Source organism: Hydra vulgaris, chromosome 09 (assembly GCF_038396675.1).
Source record: "Hydra vulgaris chromosome 09, alternate assembly HydraT2T_AEP".
NCBI lineage: Eukaryota > Metazoa > Cnidaria > Hydrozoa > Anthoathecata > Hydridae > Hydra > Hydra vulgaris.
In genome coordinates, this window is record NC_088928.1 from 44,868,565 (window position 1) to 44,890,000 (window position 21,436).

The 21,436-nt window shown below is 28.4% G+C and overlaps 3 protein-coding genes across 3 annotated transcripts in view; 2 read left to right on the forward strand and 1 right to left on the reverse strand.

Annotated features, from left to right (window-relative positions):
* LOC136084819 (uncharacterized) overlaps positions 1-21,436 on the forward strand; it is a 98,109-nt gene that overhangs the window by 3,479 nt on the left and 73,194 nt on the right. The gene's annotated exons all lie outside the window — the stretch shown is intronic.
* On the reverse strand, positions 5,639-6,879 carry LOC136085506 (uncharacterized). Its single transcript, XM_065806819.1, has 2 exons — positions 6,312-6,879; positions 5,639-6,147 (listed from the first exon to the last, which is right to left on the reverse strand). The coding sequence occupies exons 1-2, from the start codon at positions 6,877-6,879 to the stop codon at positions 5,639-5,641; spliced, it is 1,077 nt and encodes a 358-aa protein (XP_065662891.1).
* LOC136085507 (uncharacterized) overlaps positions 19,568-21,436 on the forward strand; it is a 2,645-nt gene continuing 776 nt past the window's right edge. Inside the window, exon 1 of the mRNA XM_065806820.1 lies at positions 19,568-19,790. Coding sequence (XP_065662892.1) covers positions 19,568-19,790 — 223 coding nt within the window. The remainder of the gene's footprint in view (positions 19,791-21,436) is intronic.

The following is a 21,436-nucleotide window of genomic DNA, read 5'->3' on the forward strand; positions in this document are numbered from 1 at the left end:
TTTTCACTCTTCAAAATCTTCTCAGGTGTGGTGCATTCAGTATTGGATAATTTTGAAAATTGTACGGTGCCCTTCAATCATTCTTCATTTTTTTTTCATCAGTCAAAACATCAATGATGAATTTATGTTCATTTTTTAAACTGTCTTTCACCAAAAAGAATATATCTTTTCTTGAAAATTCCATATTTGAAGATTTGGAAGACTCTGTAAAAAAAAAATACAGTAATAACTGCTGAAAGTTCTTTGAGGATTATTTTATAAAACTTTGAGATTATCATAAAACGGAATGAGAAGTAATTTTTAAAGCATATATTTAAAATAAAAATTTATTGCATTAAAATGTAATTAGTGCTATTAAATAATGTTAATTCACTAATTTCCATGACCATTAATGCGTGGTGCGACATTAATCTATTAACATAGTTTAATGCTGCACCACGCATTCCTCCATAAAAACTAGTCTCATTATTAAAATGGCACTCAATGGCAGCCAGTTTTTTAATATGTTATATCTAACACTATACACGATCAGTTCCTTGTCAAAAGAAGGTGGATAACCGCGGTTAAATTTTTAAAACAACATTAGAAAATCGATTTCAGATAAAAAATTTACAATTTTTTGTTTACTTGTCGCGCGATTTAAATATGAAAAAAATTAAAATTAGCAATAACAGTGCATAACCATATATTCTACATTTCTCCAGAAAGTGATTCCATTTTGCCGAATTCCAATTGAAATAGTTTCTTCAGTTTAACAGCACTTTAAAACAGGCAAGAATTTTTCGACGTGTCCACTTGTTTAGTGCGTACCGAACGGAGGCTAAATGTCAACTGACGCCCAGGCCACCCTAGAGCAGGTATATACCTGCCCTGTTCGGAATTTTGTTCTAGGACTATCTGTAAACAAGATCTGAACGTAAAAAGACGAAAATATAAAACTCAAAAATTTGACTTTTGCCCACGAAATCGGGATTTCGTCCTACTGTGGCGGCGTTTTGAAAAACGGCTGCTGTATATTTCACTGTAGAAAACTTTATATCACAATATAGGAATGTTATTTTTTACATACATACATATGATTTAATACTATGCAAAGAAAAAAAAAGAACAAATCTTCAAATACTTTCAAAACTTATAAATAACCAAATAAATTTACTAAATTCAATAACTCACTTACGCAGCTTTTCGAGTGTCTTTTGATCAAAATATTAATAAATGTGTATACATATTTTAATTAGCGTCTGAAGTGTGTACTTACAAAAAACTTGCTAAAATAATTGAATATCATTAAACCATAATTAGAATGAAACTTTATTTTTATGAACTTCCTCTTCATAATCATTTAAGGCAACCAAAGCTATGCAAGTGCAGTTTTTTTCACAGTAAAGTTTTTTCATGTAAGATATTTGTCTATTAATATAACAAAATGGGCGTTTGGAGACTTTCTTGTTAAGGCATAGTTATGCATAAATCACTGTAAAGTGCATCCATTTCCATACTTATACCTAATAAAGAAAATTTGGCATGAAAGAATATTCTTATCTAGTAGTAAGCAGCCCATAATATGGTTAATAAATAAATCACAAATAACAATTTAACTTGTGTTTAAATGTATTATCAGATAATACATTTAAATGTATTTAAATGTATTAACTGAAAAATGTAGTAAAATACGAACTCATCTATATTTAAGGCAGCCACTGTCCCGGTTTTTCCGCAGGAGAACGCTATAAAAGTTTTAATTAGTTTAGCGCTGCGCACTCCTCCATAAAAACCGGGACAATGGCAGCCCTATCTATATATAATATAATCGTTTTAGTTCTGCTCGCTTTTGTTTGTGCTGGCATTTAGTTAACGATATAAAAAGATCACATAACTTTAATTATTAGGTTCTTTTTTTTATAACAGCAAGTTCAAGAGAAGGAAAGTCAAGTACAACTGACAATACATAAAAAAAGAAAAAAAAGATCATCTTTAACATATTTATAATTGTGTTTTAGAAAATAACATAGAAAAAAAGTCAGCTAATATAACAGCCTGGTAGCACTAACACTGAAAGTCATATTTTAGCTTAACGCTCTAGTTCTACACAATAGTAACTATATTGAGCAGATTAAAATTTGATCATTATTATCAAATGTGATCAATCATTTGATCTTAAACATGGTCATTATCAATTATGGTACCAAAAAATACGAGAGCTTAGTTATGACTTAGTAATGCTTCTCTTTATTAATAAACCATCGTTAAAGAGAGAGGAGGCAGACTGTGTTTCAAAAGCACTGTGTTAAAAAAAAGCTTAAGACATACAACACATTATTATGATCATAACTTAAGTTATTATTTTTGATCACAATGACAAAAATAATATATTAGCACAAAATAGCTATAGCACAATTAACCTTTAAAAAAAAGGCTTTTTAATGTTACCACTAAACAAAACTATTTTTACTTCAATAGTTTCGAATTCCAGTTTTTTCATAACTGTTGACTAACGATTAACACAGTAAATTTTATATGATATAAATTTACTAAATTAAAACCATGTTTCAACAGTAAGCAACCTAATAAAACAATGACAACAAAAAAAAAAGAGAATACAATTATGTTTGAACTTTTAAAAAAAATATAAAACCATTTAATTTTAGGATAATTATAATCAGTTATATGAAAATTTAATAAAATTTGATTTGTATAAAAATGTAACCACTATTCAACTACAATGTAACAAAGCTGATAATAGTTCTAATAAGTTATAGTCATAAAAACAAAAATAAAGAGGTTATAATAATCTTAAACTTATCAGTCGTGATATCCTAGAATATCTGAAAGTAATGAGAAACAAAAAGTTGAGTATAATAAAAAGTAGATATAAATAAAATTAAATTTCAAATTAAAATATAAGAAATAAAACTTATCTGATGGATCCTAGAAATTATAATTGGTAAAGTAAGATTCATACTTGGTCTTAGTTCTAAAGTGTCTTAAGTAAAAAATAATTAACAAAAATTAAGAGTGCCAAGTAATACCACAGTTTAGTAACATCATTTGACTGGCAAGGATAACAATCTTGCTCTACATACTGCTAAGTAATACCGCTTTTAAAACATAGAAAAAACAGAGCATAAACATATTTAAACTTTGAACATATTATATTATATAAAAACAATTTATAAACTATTAACATTTATTTTATAACACATGTAAACATACTTATCATAAACTATCAATTAACAACATTTGCAAATAAATTTGTGTATTTTTTATGTCACACCACTATATTGGGTCGCAGGTAAAAGTAATAAAAAGATCTAGTTTACTATACTTTTTAATTATAGCCATAGCATTTTCAAAATTTTTTTAAAGACTTCCTAAGTAAATAGGAAACTATATGCACCTTGGTCTAACGTTATGATTGCTACTAAGGTTGCTTACATTTTCATGTAAGGTATCATACTGCATGCTTCTCAATTTACTTTGGTTATTTCTATGATAGCAAGACACTGCTCTTCAATTTTGACATATGAATCAGCTTCATAATCCTGATATAGTTTTTGCCATAAAATACTGAACAGAAGTTTTATCTTACTGAAGGTCCAGAGTTGTGCACCAATTGATTATGAAATCTGTTGGAAAAAAAAGTGAATGAAGCATTGGATCTAAGTTAGCTGACATACTCAATACAACCTCTAAATGACCTTTTGGGTAAATAACTTCCTTGGAAGCAGGTGGAGCACCATCTTCAACAAATACAACTGCAACTTCACTAACTCTAGTTTGCAAATAAACTTTTAATCATGTAAGCAAAGTTGATTGCTATGATATTGCTTTCTAAAATTTACTGCCACAAGTGGGTCATAGATATATAGTTGATAATATTGCGGGAAAATCTTTAACTGGCCTAATATTACATACATAATGAAAAACTTGACCACATATTCTAAAGCATGGCAGCCTATGATTCATTAGTTAAACCACATTATCAGTAAATAAAGCAAAATTAAGACAGGCATTATAAATTCTGATATGTTTAAAAAAACTCATATTGGAATTATGATATTTATAACTTCCTGTAGATAAATCTTGTAAAGCTTGCAGAAATAGTGAAAATGGAAGGAAAACTACCTTTCCATTATGGCAGAAAGTTCTAAAATGTTTTAAAACTACGATGCTAGTTCTAAAAAAAAATATTTTTTCATATCTGGTTCTGGCTCATTTCTCCTTAATAATTATAATCTAGAATAGCATCACTTCTTGCTATACAATGTATTCTTCCTTGTATAGCAGCATCTTGTACATTTTGCAGACAGTGGCGGACTGGCAAATTTGAGCGGCCCGGGAAACCCCAAGTGGAACGGCCTCAAAAAAAAAAACAACAATATAATATAAAATAATATTTTAATATAATATTACATATAAATATATACTTAATAAAAAATGAATAAACAAAAGATTCTTAACCATTTAAATATTTACTAATACCAGGAGCATTTTCTCTTATTTTATCTATTATTGTATAATTATTTAAATTGACCAAAATATCCTTCTCTATCGCCATAAGCATCAAAAACTGCAAATTATCTTGTGACAAGAAAGATCTGAGTTTTATTTTTTATAATTTTTAATTTGGAAAAACTACGTTCACAAGCTACTTGCGTCGAAAATAATGTTAAAATAAATTTATATGCAAAATAAACATTGCTGTATACTTTGCTATATAAACTATACTTAGCCAAGAAATTAAAACAGCAATAAATTCAATTTTTGCAACTCTTTTTATTTTTGAGGCATACTTCACTTATTTCTGAATCTGAATCAGTTAATTCATCGGTGTTATATATATCTTGCATATATATTTTAAAGTCGTCCCATTTTGTCATTAAATCAGTTATTTCCTCCCTTAAATTTGACGCTGTAGCTGTTTTATGATATTTTACTAGTAATTTACTGAGCTCTTCTAAACTGTTTTCTGAACATTTATAGTCGGTAAAATTTTTAGGGTCTAATATTGTCGTGTCTGCATAATATTTTCCATGATATTTAAAACGGTTTTCTATAGTATTTATTGTGGTATCCATAATTACGTTAAACTTGTTTATTTTATATATTTCGATTGGGTTTTGAAATTCATGATCTTCGGTTATTTCGTCGGGCATTCTCTTTCGTCGTCTAAATCTCTCTTCTGGTATATCTTCTTCGACAAATATTTCACAATTTTACTCTTCAAGTTGTGTATTCGCACGTTTAGCAAATGAATTTGACTTTTCTTTTACATTAGTAAAATCACGTGAAAATTTTTTTAACGAATTTGATGTGGAAGTTACCATGTTATAAGCTATTAAATAATTTAAATTGCTGGTTTGTAAATATTTAGATAACGGTCCAATATATTGAAAAATTTTTAAATAAATATGCGCTGTAAGTATAACTTTAAATTTCAATAAAGACTCCATTAGTGTTGATGCAGTGTGTCTAACTTGAGCATTGAAAGATACACTAGACACAAAATAATTCAAAGTTATCAATAAGTCTACATATAATGAGGTTTCTTTGTAATCAAAATGCCCAAAAAATTTTTTAAGTGCTGTTTCTTTTGCTGACCATCTTGTTTCACCTATAACGTCAAGTCTCTGATACCTTATTTTACACTGGTGTTTCCCCAAACATCCATACGTTGATAAGATTCTCTTAGAAATACGGCACACGAGTTGAGTAATTGAAAGAGAGAAGTACCTTCAATTACCGAACTAGTAGCATCTGTGACAACTAAATTCAATACGTGGGCATAACACCAAACGTGAATTTGACCAGGCCATTCTTTACTTAACCAACTGGTGAAGCCATTATACTGTCCACGCATGTTTGCTGCTCCGTCTGTCGAATTACCGATACAATTTTTAATATGTAATCCACTATTTTTAATAAAAGTACTAATTAAATTGCATATGTCTTTCCCTGTAGACGATTTGCAATTTAAAACAGCTACTAAACGTTCATAAATATTTCCCTTTACATATCGGACAACAATTGAGCACTGATCCTTATGTATTATGTCCTGTGTGGTGTCAATTTGCAAAGAAAAAATACCTGCTTCCTGTATATCTAACAAAATGCTATCTTGAATTAATTTTCCACAGCCAAAATTACCTGGTTAATAGTAGATTTTGAAATTAATGAAATGAAACTGTCTCTACCTTTAGTTCCCGCAGATGTTTCATTATTTTTCTTCTTTTCTTTGATGACTCTTGATAAATGTAATTTTAAAACCGCGTCATATTTAGAGAATAGCAATATTATTTCTAAAAAATTACCATGGTTGTCTTGATTACTTTCAAGTGAAAGTGAAGAAACAGGTTCAGATCGGTGAGCGCGAAAAGCTAATCCTCTCTTTCCAATTAATTTTACAACATCTATAATTCTTTCCAATACTTGCTTTCGTTCAATAATATTTTTCTGACGTATGCTTCCTTCATTTGTGAACATTAAATTATAAATATCTTTGCCTTTAGATTTGAGCATATGACAATTTACACAATTTTCATGAGTTTTACTATTTTCATGTTCTTTAACACGTTGCAAAGTGTGCCTCCAGTCCGTCATTCCACGATTTACAAACGAACTCTCGTTTGTAATATTACTGTAAGCCAAGCACATGGTACAAAATAGAGCATTTTTTTCCAAACTATATGATAGCCAACGCCTATTTACTTTATCTTCTCTATAAAATATTAAATTTGGTTTAAAAGGTAAGTTAGTAATGTCATCTATGGTTGGTTGGCATGGATACTTTTTAAAAAACTCTTCATAATTTTGATTTCCTGGCCTTATGAAATAATTATCTGATAAGAAATTAAACATTTTGTTTGTTGGTGTTATCATTTCATTATTGGCCTAGGTGGAAGTTGAAACTGAAGTTATTTCTTCGAGAATTGATGTTTCAACTTTATCTGCGCCAATGGGACACATAATAGTATCATCATTCCTTGAAACTGATGAACTTAAATCCAAATCCTTATTCAAATTTTCAATATCAAATGCATTGATCAAAGAAGTTGAAGCAAACATATCACTTAAATTGAGAGTATTTTTAGCAGCTTCTTGCATGATTTTTTGTCGTATTTCTGTGACTTTTTGAGCGCCTCCTTTAAATTTTCTTTTTTCCATTTTTTCTAAATAATAAACGTAAATAATTTAACAATATAATACAATAAGTATTTATTTAACCCATTAACGCCTAAACAAAAATTAATCGATAATTTATTCTTAAAGTTTGCATTGATAGTATACGCTTTAAGAAAATAAGATTTATCAAAAATGTATGAAAAGAATAATAAATCATCTTACATATATATAGTTTATAAAATAATAATAATAATATTATATAATTAAAATAAAATGAGGACTTCCAGTTGGATGCAGTATAAGTTAACAATTTTGTTTAAATTGTTTCTATATATAAATTCTACGAGCCTGCGTTATTGGGTTAAATTAATTGATGGATAGTAAAACATTGGGGAAAAATTAGTTAAATAGACAACCTGTTAAGAATTAATTTTAAATATCACTGGACGAAAGTGTTGGGTGAAAAAATAAAATGAAATAAAAGTATAAAAACATATTTTCTCTTTATGTGATTGCAATACCAGTATTTTGTATTTTTATACTATATAAATATAACATTGTAAAACAAAAAAACAAAACAAAAATATATATATATATATATATATATATATATATATATATATATATATATATATATAATATATAAAAATAACCTTATAAAGTATTAGAATTAAGAAAAAAAATGAGAATAAGATCTGCCAACAACGTTCTTAAGATTTTTTATTTTTAAAATGCAATCTAAAATATTTAAAATTTTGTAATTTTAACAATTTTAATAAATTTATAAGGTGTATTTTAAACGTTGTTCGACCGGCCCACCGGGAAATGTCCCGGTGTCCCGCCGGCCCAGTCCGCCACTGTTTGCAGATGATAAATCAAATAAACACAAAAGAATCTTTAGAGCTATGATCTTTTCTATAAAATTACTTACTACTATTTTAAGTGAACATAAGAATAAAATAAGTAACTTTCATTAATCACCTTTACTTAAAAAAGAGAAGAAAATAATATTCTAAAGTTGTAAAAACATTTTTAAGAACATATGTAAAAAGAGATAAATAAGAAATAATAGTTTTCAAACAAAAATCAACAAAAACATAGAATTCATATGACAAAGATACTATTTGGTAATAAAAACAAAAATACAATGTCGAATTTTATTTTGTTTCTTACCTAAAAAACAATTTTATTAAACTATTTAAGGGCAAAAACAAAATAATCAAAATACCTTACGTAAAGCAATATATCAAAAAAGCCAAATGCAATTGCTTGAGAATATATATGCTATATAAACATCTCTACAATTTATCTCATGATTTTAAACACTGGTTTACTATTGAGGTCAAAAATAAATCAACAAAAATTAAAATAATTTTATTATTCAAAATACCAATTTTTCAAATAAAAACCTATAATAATTTAATTTAAGATTTATTAAAATCCATATCTTGTTATAAGTTTATATAGATGTCTAATTATATACAGTTTACAAAATAGTATGACAAAAAAACAACAAAAAAAAACTGTTTATGAAATGATTTCATTCATAAAAGCATTAAAATTAATATAATGCGCAAGAAAGTTTTGCAAGACAGTTTGACCTTATAAAAACAAATATATTTTAAGTATGTGTGTGTCTATATATATATATATATATATATATATATATATATATATATATATATATATATATATATATATATATATATATATATATATATATATATATATATATATATATATATATATATACATACATACGCACATGACACATACACACATACATATATATACATATTGCCTCATATTGTCGTTTTTATAATAAAATGAATATAATTAAAAAAAAAAAAAATAAATATAAGATAATTTACAAAAAGATACTGCATGTTTAGATCAAATGCAACAAAAAAAAAAAAAACTTTTTAAACTTCAAGACTAAATATTCAAAAGTAAACATTTTTGAAGAAGTGAGATAAAGACATCGTTATTCTTAATAATAATAGTCGATCTTCTTATTATTTTTAGTTTCTTGGTAATCAACATGTTAAAGTTGTTTAAGTTAATGTATCATTATAAATTTATTTAGATAACTTTTAAAAAAGACTGGCAATATTTAGAATATCAAAATCCATATTTACTAAATGATATTTTAAATTAGCTTTGAATTGCGGAAGTGTTTGTTTTTTTATTAAGAACAATCTGTTTAAAATATTGATTAAATATTGTTGGAGATAGTTCACGTTTTATTTTATACATGAATTGTAAGACTAAATATATATTAATATTAACTCAACATGTCTATATATTTTTGGACGTTTTACCTGTTTTATATTATATAAACTGTTTTCTGCTTGATAAATATTCTTTAAACCAGAGTAAGTTACTGTTTTTTATTCCATAATGTTCGAGTTTTTTAAGAAGAATGATATGGTTGATGGTGTCAAAGCTTTAGACAGATCAATAAAACTCCTAATGTCGAATAATCATCATTGAAGGCATTTGTTACATGGGTTACTAGCTCGGTGAAAGCGTGATCGGTTGAGTGATTGTTTTAAAAACCAAATTGCTTGTTGAACAACATGTTGTTTACCGTTAAGTAGCTGTTAAGGCTATTATACATTATGCGTTCAAGTAACTTAGAAAAGCATGGCTGAGCCGATATTTTTTTAATTTGAAGTATTTGTGTCATCTCCAGATTTGAAGATAGGTGAGATTCGAGCAATTTTTAGTTTTTCTGGAACAGTACCTGATTTAATAGAAAGATCAAAAATGTGATATAGAGAGGATTCTATAAAATTAAAAACTGATTTTACAACATGCACGCTAATTTGATCAAAAATTAGTGTTGTTTTTAAGACTATCTAGAGCAGATCGCAACTCATAAATATCGAGTTTAGATTCATCCATTACTTTATCATAGGTTTTTAAATATAAATCATATGAACAAGAACTTGACGGAATTTTTTCAGCTAAGTTATGCCCAATATAAAAAAGAATCTGTTCAAATTATAGGCAATTATTGTTTTATCGTATATAAATTTACCATCTACTAAAATTTTTTTGGCAGATCAATTTTTTTCATAAATTTTTTAATTGCCAATAATTTCTTTAATTACCTTCCACGTCTTTATGGCGTTTCCGTTAGTTTTTTCGAACAACTTTAAGTAATGAAGTTTTTTGGAGTTTTTTTTTTAGTTTTTTCAAATATAATTTTATAATGTTTATAGTTTGTTTCATTTTTATAAGTTTTATTTTTTAAGAACTTTTTTTTTACAACTTTTTTTTTTTCTTTGAGGATTTTAGTAGGCCCTTAGACATCCAAGGACAATTGAGTGACTTGGTATTTATAACAATTTTTTTCTCAGGAAACGCATGTTCATACTGATTACAAAAATGATGAAAAAATTGTTCTTAGGCATTGTTTGCCTCACTTGATTTCAGTATAAGGTCCCAATCAATCTGATATTTTAAAAGGTCTTGGAATTGTCGTAAGGAATTTTCATTGATCTGCCTCTTGTATATAATAGTTTTTGAAGGCTTATTGTTAATTGCAATATTTTTAGTAATTAGAAAAATAGCAAAATGATCTGAAAAGTCTGTCTTAATTATACCAGTTTAAATAGGGTTTTTATAAAAATTGTTGGTGATAATATTATCTAGTAACGTAGAAGAGTTTTTAGTTATTCTGGTTGGCTTATTTATTGTTGGAATAACATTATGTTGAAGAAGATTATCCATGAAGTATTTAATGTTATTTGAAGCATGTCTCATCAAGTCCAAATTGATGTACCTCACAATGTATACATCCTTTCGTTCTTTATTGACTTTAGTAAAAAATGTATTCTAAAGAGTTTTAATTACTTTTAAATTGCCAATAAGTAGTATTAATTATTATATTTTTTGTGGTTTTATTTACAATTTCAATGTATAATGACTCACAATCTGTTTCATTAACGCATAGGTCATTACGTTGGACAAAGTTAATTGAATTGCGAACAAAAATACTCACGCCTCCGCCACAATATTTTTTTCGCGGTTGATGAATTGACGTGTAATTAATTAATTTAGATATAAATTTTGTTCATCATACTTGCAACACGTGTTTGTTATACAAATAATGCTAAAATTGTGTTTTATTTCATCCAAGAAAAGTTTTAAGTTTTCAAAGTTTAAGTTTTAAGTTTTTATTTAGACTTCGGATGTTAACATTTAATATTGAAAATGCTTCTTTATTTTTTTTTAAATATTGTGCAAATTCCCAAACCGTGTAGCATTTACTTTCAAAACTAAATTTGTCGAAACAATTTGTATCAGTGTCATTATCACTATGATTAAAAAAAGAAAATTTAAATTCATGGTGTTCCTCCATTTAAGATATAAATAAAAATAAATTAATTATTAGAAAAGATTAAAAAAAAAAATTACTTATTTAGCCTTCAGATTAAACTCTTTTACTATTAGCTTGTCGTACTCTATAACGGCACATTTTCCAGCATTACGCGCAATCTTCAGTCTACGATACAAATCTGAAAACAGCGAAGAGTATTATGGAGTTGCAGTTCTAATTGGGAAGCAAATTGATTGTTCTCTACTCCAACTTGAATGTAGGCATCATATTTAAGAGCTCTTTATAAAAGCAACATCCAATGCTATTTGTGGTCCGAACAAATCACTAAGAGTTCAGCTGTTTGAAAGGTTCAAGGAAGAATTTCATAACCTTAACAAGAATATAAAAGAACTTAGAACGTGGGACTAATCTCATGATCAAAATAGTTTTTTATTTTAACAATTAAAAAAATGGACAATAGAATGCTTGGAGAGAAAAACATTTCCTCGTGAGGACACTCAAGAACAAGTGGAGCTTGTTCTATTTTTTTTCGGTGGACATATTAAAAGTGGTTTCTGCATTCGGTATGCCGGTTCTGTTCATCATGCAAGGTGGATGTTAAAAACCATTTATTAGACAAAGATATTCCTACTATCTCATACCTTTGAACTTAATTAGGAAGAAGCAAAAAAGATTGAAAGGATGGCCAAGTACACCAGTCTTTTTTACGGAAAGTACTTTCTTTAATCTGCTATTACTGTTGTTGCTCAAATTAATGACCTGGACTTCTTTTATTTAATGAGGAAATTTAAGTCAATCAACCTTGAAAGTGTAGAAGAAACCATCAAGTCTTCTCTGTTCGATAAGCCGGAATTGTGCGTGAATGATTGTCGAATACAAATTGCTGCTTTCTTATCTTTAAAACCACCTTTTCTTCCAGATCCTTGTGCTTGTTCGATAGATAGAGAGCTCTTGTATCGTTTTATGACCATGTAAAAAGTAGTTTTGCTAGATTCAGATGCTTTAGCAATTGAAAGTAACGATGCAGAAGGATTTTGTAGATAGGTGTGCAGAACTTTTTTTTGCTTTTCTAACTGTTTTGATAACATTGTAAATAAGAAATATATTTTGACTGCTTTGTTGACGTTTTTAATTAATACTATCATTATTTAATGTAACTATGCCAAAAAAATAATTTTAAAATGTGTAAGTGACAAGTTTTAAAACAAAATTCATATTTCCGAATTTAACTGCATTTATTGCATGTTTTATATTTTTAACAAACAAAAAAATAACATTTCAGTAACGTTATTAATTGCATATTTATTCATATTTCACCAAATCTTATGTGGAATATGTACTAATAGTCGTAAATTAAAATTTTTTATAATTATTTTGTAATGATTAATAATTAAGTTGTGTAAACCCCACTAAGTAACAACAACAATTAGTGGATAAAGATATTACACAATACTTGCACAATCCGTTATTCTAACTTCCTATGTTTAGTGGGGGATCTAAAAATCATTTTAAATTCGAAATACTTTGTATCAAGCGTTTTTAGATCAAATGACATCACTGGTAAAAACCCTAATTAAAGTTTCAAAAAAAAGTTAAAAATGGACCACCCTAATGTTCATGTTTAGGTCAAATCTAAAAGTTTTGCCAAAAAATTTTAATAACTGTGAACAGTTACTTTATCTACAGATTTTAAATTTCATCTAATTATATCTTTTTAATTTCTATAAATATGTTTACATAATATAAAATTATATATATTAATGTTTTGATTTATTTTGTTCATTGATCCAGTGTCTTTCAATTTTTAATTTTCTTAATAGCGACCTAAAGATAAATATATTTAATTAAATGAAACTTAGAAGTTATTAAACAAAAGTTAGTTGTTTCTCCAGATCACAATACAAATCTTAAACAATGTTAGTTTCTGTGAATAAAATAACAATAAGAATTAACAAAACCAATATAAAAATAAATGTAATAAGAAATGAATAATGTCATATTTCTACATCCACTTCCATGTTATTAAGTGTCAATGAATATACACATAATTTTCAGGTTCATTTCTAAAAGTTGTCTAACATCAAAGATTTCCCGGTTTCTGATTGGTAGAATTTCTTGGGGATACAAAACCTTGTCAAACATTTCAATGTTTGATCTCCTATAACTTCAGTATTCAATAGGGATGATATTGCTAGATGCGGTGAGTTTCTTGATAGAGACGCTGGCATAGATGACAGTTGGGGTCGTGGTGTTGTTGGTAGAGGTGGTGGTGGTACCGTTGATGCGGATGTAGGAGGTGGTGGAAATACTGCAAATGGTTCTGGTTTCGGTTGGGATAGTGTGACTTTGTTGTGATTTCTGGAACATACTCTGTAAATCAAGGCAAATTGGCAGAATTATTGTGACGAGAGCTTGTCAATGGTCAATGCAATATTAGTTTTGTTTTACTTTAGTGGGTTGTGAAAATTACGTAATTTATTGTTTCTCACCGTTGACCTGTTCCATTAACTTTGAGAACGTATTAGTCATTTTCTTTTCATTCAACAACATTCCCAATGTGATCTCATTATTTAGGGTAGTTTCCTACTTGATTTTGTATAAAAACACTGTCTCCATCATGTATTGGTGCAAGAAAACGTGTACGTTCTTAAAGTGATTCAAGGGTCTTTGCATATCTTGTTCGTAATGCGTCTTTTTTGTAGACCATGCATGTTTCCATGTTTTCAAGAATTGGTCGTTATCAAACATAGATATTCTGGTTTTTATATTGGTTATGGCATCACGATTGGGATAGCCAAATAAAATCTGAGTGAGGATAACTGACAAGTAGGATCTGGTGTGTTTCTTATTGTGAGCATTGCCCTCATAAAAGCGTTCTTATTGAGATCACCAATTTGTCCTACATTATTTTAGAGGAGGCGTTTTGTTAAGTTAACTGCAAATTCAGCTCTTCTATTAGATTGTCGATGGTGGGCTGATGAAATGCGATGAGTAATACCCCATTGTTAAAGAAACTCTTTCTTTTCTCCAACGGTAAATTGAGTTCAACCGTCAGTTGATATTTTTTCAGGGACTACAAATGTTGTAAATAGTTTATGCGCAATAGCACATGATAAAACCTTTTGCACTTATTGATAATGTTTCTGATTTTATTTTGTGGGCTTTGGTCCATAGAAAAGAAAAAAACTCCAATGACCAGACAATTCTAGCCACGGAATTCAAAATTGTCAGCAAATATGCATTCAATTGGTGTCACAGGGATGTGAGGTTGGATAGGTGGTGGTCGTGCATTAGAGGGTACATTTCAATTACAGCTGCAATAGTTATCACGCTTACTTTGTATGCTGTAAGTGGTACCTAGCCAGAAAACAGGAGCTTAAGCTCTGGCTGTCGTTCCTGATACTCCTTGGTGGGCTGAGTGTAGTACATCCAATAACTTATTCCGTAAAGTAAGTGTGATTACAATGCTGTCGTTGTATATTATAACCCTATCGGACACCATCAAGTCATTGCGGTATTCCCAAAAAGGTAAAAGATTTGGTATGAAATTATCTTTATCTCTTCGAAACCGTTTTCTGTTGCTAACATTAATGCTTTAAATTCAGTATCCTTTTCTGTCTCTACTCTGACACTTTCCCATGTCATTGCAATCATTTTATTTATGTTGTTTCGTATCGAGGCTATTATTAGTGATTCCATGTTGTCGAAATTGGTAATTTGACTGCATGTGGCTGAATTAACATATTTCTTCATACTCTTTGCAGGGTAACGAGAAGTAGTATCCGCTGACAGGTTTGTTTTTTCCTGGTTGATGTTGATTTTTTTGTTCTTTGTTTTAGTCGGAAAGTCATGTGTTAGCAAATTCATCTATGATCCTATCTCCTAACAGTTTGAAAAGCGGTTTACGGTCAGTTACTTCCAAAAGGTTATCACGTCCTTGTATAAAATATTTAGTCTGCTCCAGGCTCCATACCACTTCTAGCATTTTGCCCTCTACTGGTGCATATTGTTATTCGGCAGATGACAAGAATCTGGGCTCTGCAAGAGTTATTCTCCATCCGCCTATATAGCAATCTGGGGAGTTCGATTAACATTCACAATGTTTTTAGCTTAGGGAATAACTTATCCTCAATTTCGGCCAGTAGCATTTTAAACAGGTTTTCCTGGTAATGTCAAATATTTGGACCCTGTCTTTAATTGGACTAATGATCTTTTCCTTCGACGCATTGAATAAAGGGTTGAGTTCATCTAACAAAACTTTGATTTAGGGCTGAGGAGAACTCTGAATAGTGCCATAAATTCTCAAAGTTGGGTGTAATGTGATACTTGGCTTACTAAGCCAAACCAAGATCGGATGTCCGTTATTAAGTATGGTGTTGGAAATGATCTAATGGTGCCAATCTATTTAGGTAGTGATTCAACTCCATTTTCAGGTGTTCTAAAAACCGGCAAAGTCCACTATTCTTTTTACAAACTAGAATTTTTGTGGATTTAAAATGATTCCAGCTCTATCAACAAGCTCAAGAAATTCAATTGTCCGCCACCAATGTTTGACTAGTTCATCGTCGTAGTGGAGGATATCATCTACGCATCTTTGTTTGCCACTTAAGTCTGCTGCAATCTATCTTCAATGCGGATCGAAACGCAATGATAACTATTCTATACATTTGTTACAGTTTCCTTGAATTTCCATGTAGCAGTATTTGCTCAATTGAGATAGATCAAAAGTGCAACGAGGCCCATGGTCATGTTTACATGTGATGACCATTTTGTGACAACATGTTGTAGGGTCTCTTAGAGAAACCTTTTCAATGGTTCCTAAAGATTCATCACGAATTTTATTCTTTTTTATCTAGTCTTGCCAATGGATTGGTATGGTGGCTGGAGTAAATGCTGCAACTGATTTGACATTTTCTTGGAAAAAATTGGAGGCCCCTCAATATCAGGTAAAATCTGATGTGGACATGTATTGAATGTTTAGGCAGAGAATTTTTCAAGAAGATAAGCTTTCATCCGTTTGTTGTTTTCAGGAGAGCAATCAAATGGAAGTGTGGTGGGTGCACCTGGTGGGAGACTTCTTATAGGAGAATCATAAGTAATTATCAACATGGGGTAAACATTTTATAGTTTATTTCTGTGGAGCGTTGCTTCACATTGGTCATCATTAGTGATTTTATTTATTTTTTGATTTGAATGCTAAATTGCGCTAAACTTTAACACAAACTCGCTAGCCTCAGCATCTTTAGTTGCATTAAATTTTATATCATTTGAGATGATTCTTTTATTAATTTTAGAAGTGCAAAATCTAAGCTTCTTCTAAGAGTCTAGACACTGCTTGAGGAATTTTGTGTTCCATCCTCTAGATGGTTCAGTAAATAAACTGTAAGATTTTAAGCAATCTGAAAATTAGGTTGTAATATTGGTCCCTTTAATACCCTGTGTATTGCTCTTGTTTTATTTCTTGAAAGTTAATTTTATTGCTGTTGCTGAACAACAGCCTAGTGCATTTTGTGCCATTTTTCCTCACCCTTTATAAAAACAATGATATCTATGATGAGGCTGTGTCAAGAGAGACCCATCCAAGCACATCTTTATGGATGTCAATGTCTGATAGTCCAGCAACAACAATGTCTCGTATGATTACATCAGTAAAATCTACAGTTGTTTGTGGGTTAATGTGGCATTGTACTGTGTAGATGCAAGTAGCAGCCTTGCCATTCATTTTTGCTTAGAATGACCAAATATTTTTGTTTTTTCCTTTCTCAATTGAAGGAGTTCTGCTTTTCTGACGCTAATGACATTGGGATAACAGCCGGTTTTTTCATTGCTTTTAGAAATGCCTCATCGTTTTCGTTTATTATCTTAAGAGTTTTTTTCAGGAGTTGATTTCCGAGGTTTTCTTTACAGCACTGAAACAGCTGTACTGTCATCTCGTCTTGTTTAATCTCTGTACATCTCTTGCACAATGTCCATCAACTAATTTGTTTGCCGACTCTTCACCTGAGATATCCGGACTGATGTGGGTATGATTCATTTTTGGTGCCTTATGCTTTAAGAACACTAAATGAATATCAATTGGGCTAGGAGGATAAAGAAGTTAGTGGCTGTTGATTAGTGCAATTGCAATGGCTTTGCAGGGATCTTCAACGATGACATTGTATGCTAAGGCCTTGGGAAGGTAAGCTTATTGTGGACACATGATAGAAAAGATAAAGGTTAGAAAAATCCAACCTTTTGCGCATAAATTAACAACTTAAACAAAAGTTTGTTGTCGATTTAGATCATAATATGTATCTTAAACATGTTATATTAGTTTCTGTGAATAGAATAACAATAAACATACTATAAACATACAATGAACATAAACGACAACAAGATAAAAACAAATATAATAAGAAATAAATAATGTCATTATATTTCTACAGTTATAAATTAATTGGAAAAAAAATTAAGAAAATTAAAAGACACTGAATCAATGAACCAAATCTATATAAACATTAAATTATAGTAACGACAAGAAATGTTTTTAACAATTTTTGTAGAATGTAAAACTTTGTTTTATTTTTCATTTGCTTATAATATTATGGTGTCACTCCATAGACTTGTTTTTAACTATATGAAAGACAGCAAACCTAATTTTGTAAATTATTGTTAAATTTGTAGTTTTTAATTTTATGATTAAATAAATGGATTAAAAAAAAACAAAAAACTCTATCATAATATATATATATATATATATATATATATATATATATATATATATATATATATATATATATATATATATATATATATATATATATATATATATATATATATACATACATATAAGTATACGTATATATCTTATACTGCTTGTTAAGATAAGCAGTCTGACGTCATACTAAAATAACTTGCTGCTGAGGGCTTCTTCGTTTTTTTCTTCTTTTTTACAAAATTCAAATTTAATTAATAAAATAAAATATGGTATAAATTTGTTACATAAATATGCTATAGTAGATAATGTATATATATATATATATATATATATATATATATATATATATATATATATATATATATATATAGTTATTATTATTGTTATTATTTTTATATTACAAATATATATATATTGTTATGTATATATACATTGTTATTATTATATTAAATACATGTACTATTATATATACATATATTATATATATACTACTATATTGTGTGTGTGTGTGTGTGTGTGTGTGTGTGTGTGAATATATATATATATATATATATATATATATATATATATATATATATATATATATATATATATATATATATTATCATATATATATATTATTATTGTTATTTGTGTTATTTTTACTATTATTACTACTTCCATTTTTATTATTAATTCTATTTCGGCTGCTATTGATTACTATTATATTATTCATAATGTTATTGTTATAACTCCAGCATGGTTTTTACTTAAGATTAGTACATGTACTATTGGTAAATACCTATGAAGTGTAATAACTATATAAGAAATATATTCATTTCAGAAATCTATTGATTGATTATTTTCATGGGTGGCATTTTAAATTTAGTTTATTTCTAAACTGACATTTATAAAAATTTGAATATGAAGTCATTTTATAGTGTGTTTAGCATTTCAAATATTTTTACAAACTTTGTATTTCAGTTGTAATTTTTAAAAATAACATCATGATTTTAATAGCATTTAAATGTCAATTAAAATTTTTAATCTAAACTATTATATTGAATTCAAAAAAAAATTCAAAGTGTTTTAAAATAGATATAAAAAATGTGAACTACAAAATCTGGCTCAGGTTAAAAATTTTTCAAAAGATTTTTTGAATTTTAATGACTAACTTATACATTTGGTACATTAAAAAAAAAAAAAATTGAAAAAAATTACCAGTAAAAACATGTAAATTTATTTTATTGGTTTTTAACCACTGGTGACAAAAATTTGGCACAATCTTTGATAAGCTAAAACTTATTGAATTTTTAGTTATCCAGTCTTAATTTTTTAGTAATTTTGTTTTATAAAGTGTTACTTATCTTTTACTGAAAGTTTTGTTTACTTAGATTAATTAATAAAAAAGTTATCCAAAAATGAAGTCGACTACATTAGTTGAACAAGTGTACAACTATTGTAATTTGCATCCTAATGCTAAAACGAAGAGCACCGTAGAGTATTTTGTTGCCTCTAATCACCCCGAAAGAACCATTAAACGTTATATGGCAAAGTGGAAGAACAATGAGCCTAAGTCTCGTAAGCCTGGATCAGGCAGAAAACCAAAAATTATGACTGCTGGAAACATCAATTGCGTGAAAGGTCTTTTGAACAACCGGTCTGGAACTTTAACAAGAAAAATTGCAAATAAATTCAAGTGTGATCATTCCTAAATTGTAAAAACAATAAAAAACAAAACAAACATTTGTTATTTTAAGAAAAAATAAATCCCTGATCGCACTGAGAAACAGTTAAAGCAGTTGCAACTGAAGTGTGGAAGAATTTGTCGCAAATTCAGAAACCGCGACTTTGTCATTGACGATGAGTCTTATTTTACATTTAAACATACAAATAAAAATTCGAATGTTGAATTTTACTCAGATGACGCAAAAAATTCACCAAAAAATGTAAAGTATAAGCGCAAAAGCAAATTTGAAAAACAAATTTTTGTGTGGATTACCATATCCCCTCGTGGAATCTCGAAACCATTTATTGTTCCTGCGAGACTGGCAATTAACTAAACAGTGTACAAAAATGATTGCATCATCAAACGATTGATTTCTTTTATCAACAAACATCACAGTGATGGTAATTATGTATTCTGCCCTGACTTGGCCTCTTCACATTATGCTAGAAGTGTGACCAATTACCTCGATGAGAAAAATATCCGTTATGTAACAAAATTTGATAATCCAGCATGTGTGCCAGAATTACGACCAATTGAAGATTTCTGGTCAATCCTTTATGGCTACGTGTATGAAAACAATTGGGAAGCTGAAAGTGAAGATCAGCTGCAAAAAAAATCCATTCTTGTTTAAAAAAAATTGATAAAAATCTTATACAAGGCATGTGTGAACATGTATACAAAAAAGTTGATGTCGTTCGTCGTAATGGCGAGAAATCATTATTGCAGTCCCGAAAATAAAAAATTAATATATTGTTTAATATTCTGTGCAATATTTTTTGATCATTAAACTTTTAGTAGTACTATTACTGTCTGTGTTTATTTTGTGCCAAATTTTTGTCACCAGGGGTTAAATGATTTTATAAATAAATAAAAAAATTTTAAAAAAATGGATAAACTTGTAAAAAGTATTTTTAAATAAATACAAAAATTAAAATTAAAGATTAACAAAAATATTGTTTAAAAAAACATTTTATTGATGAAATAAAAATGTGGTAAAGTTTTCACCAGAAAAATTAAGGGGGATAGCTTATAAATTTTACTGGGTTGAAAGAAAGCTAATAATTGACATGGTTAGAGGAATCCATAACATGTATTTTGTTACCATTTTAATTTAATGCAAAAAAAAGTGTTTTGAATGTTATATGTGTAATAATTAAATTATAGTCAACACATTACCAATATCAATTCTTCATATTAATCCTTTGATATCTTAAGATCCATCTCTAGATGGGTATAGACTTTTTTTAGAGCATCCCTGACTTATTTAGATTAAACCAGATCACACACAACTTTAAAAAGAATTATAAAGGAGACATATTATTTATGTGTTTTTTAATTTATTCATCATTAAACCTCACCAAACCCCATCAGACTTAATGATATATTCATAAATTAATTTTCTAATATAAACACTCTAAATGTTTTGGCACAATACACCTTTTCATAGTTCTGATATAAAGTTTATGTACACGCAGAAATGGAAGTAAAAACGGAAACAAACATTATTTCAACAGTGATTTGTTTTAGATTTGCATAGCAAAATTAAGATTTATCAAGCAGT

Bases quoted from the DNA above. Each gene is read 5' to 3' on its own strand.
- LOC136085506 (XM_065806819.1), bottom strand. From the start codon at position 6,879: ATGATAACACCAACAAACAAAATGTTTAATTTCTTATCAGATAATTAT. The intron at 6,148-6,311 runs GTAATTTTTTAG...ACTATTAACCAG, and splicing joins AAGTAATCAAGACAACCATG to GTAATTTTGGCTGTGGAAAA.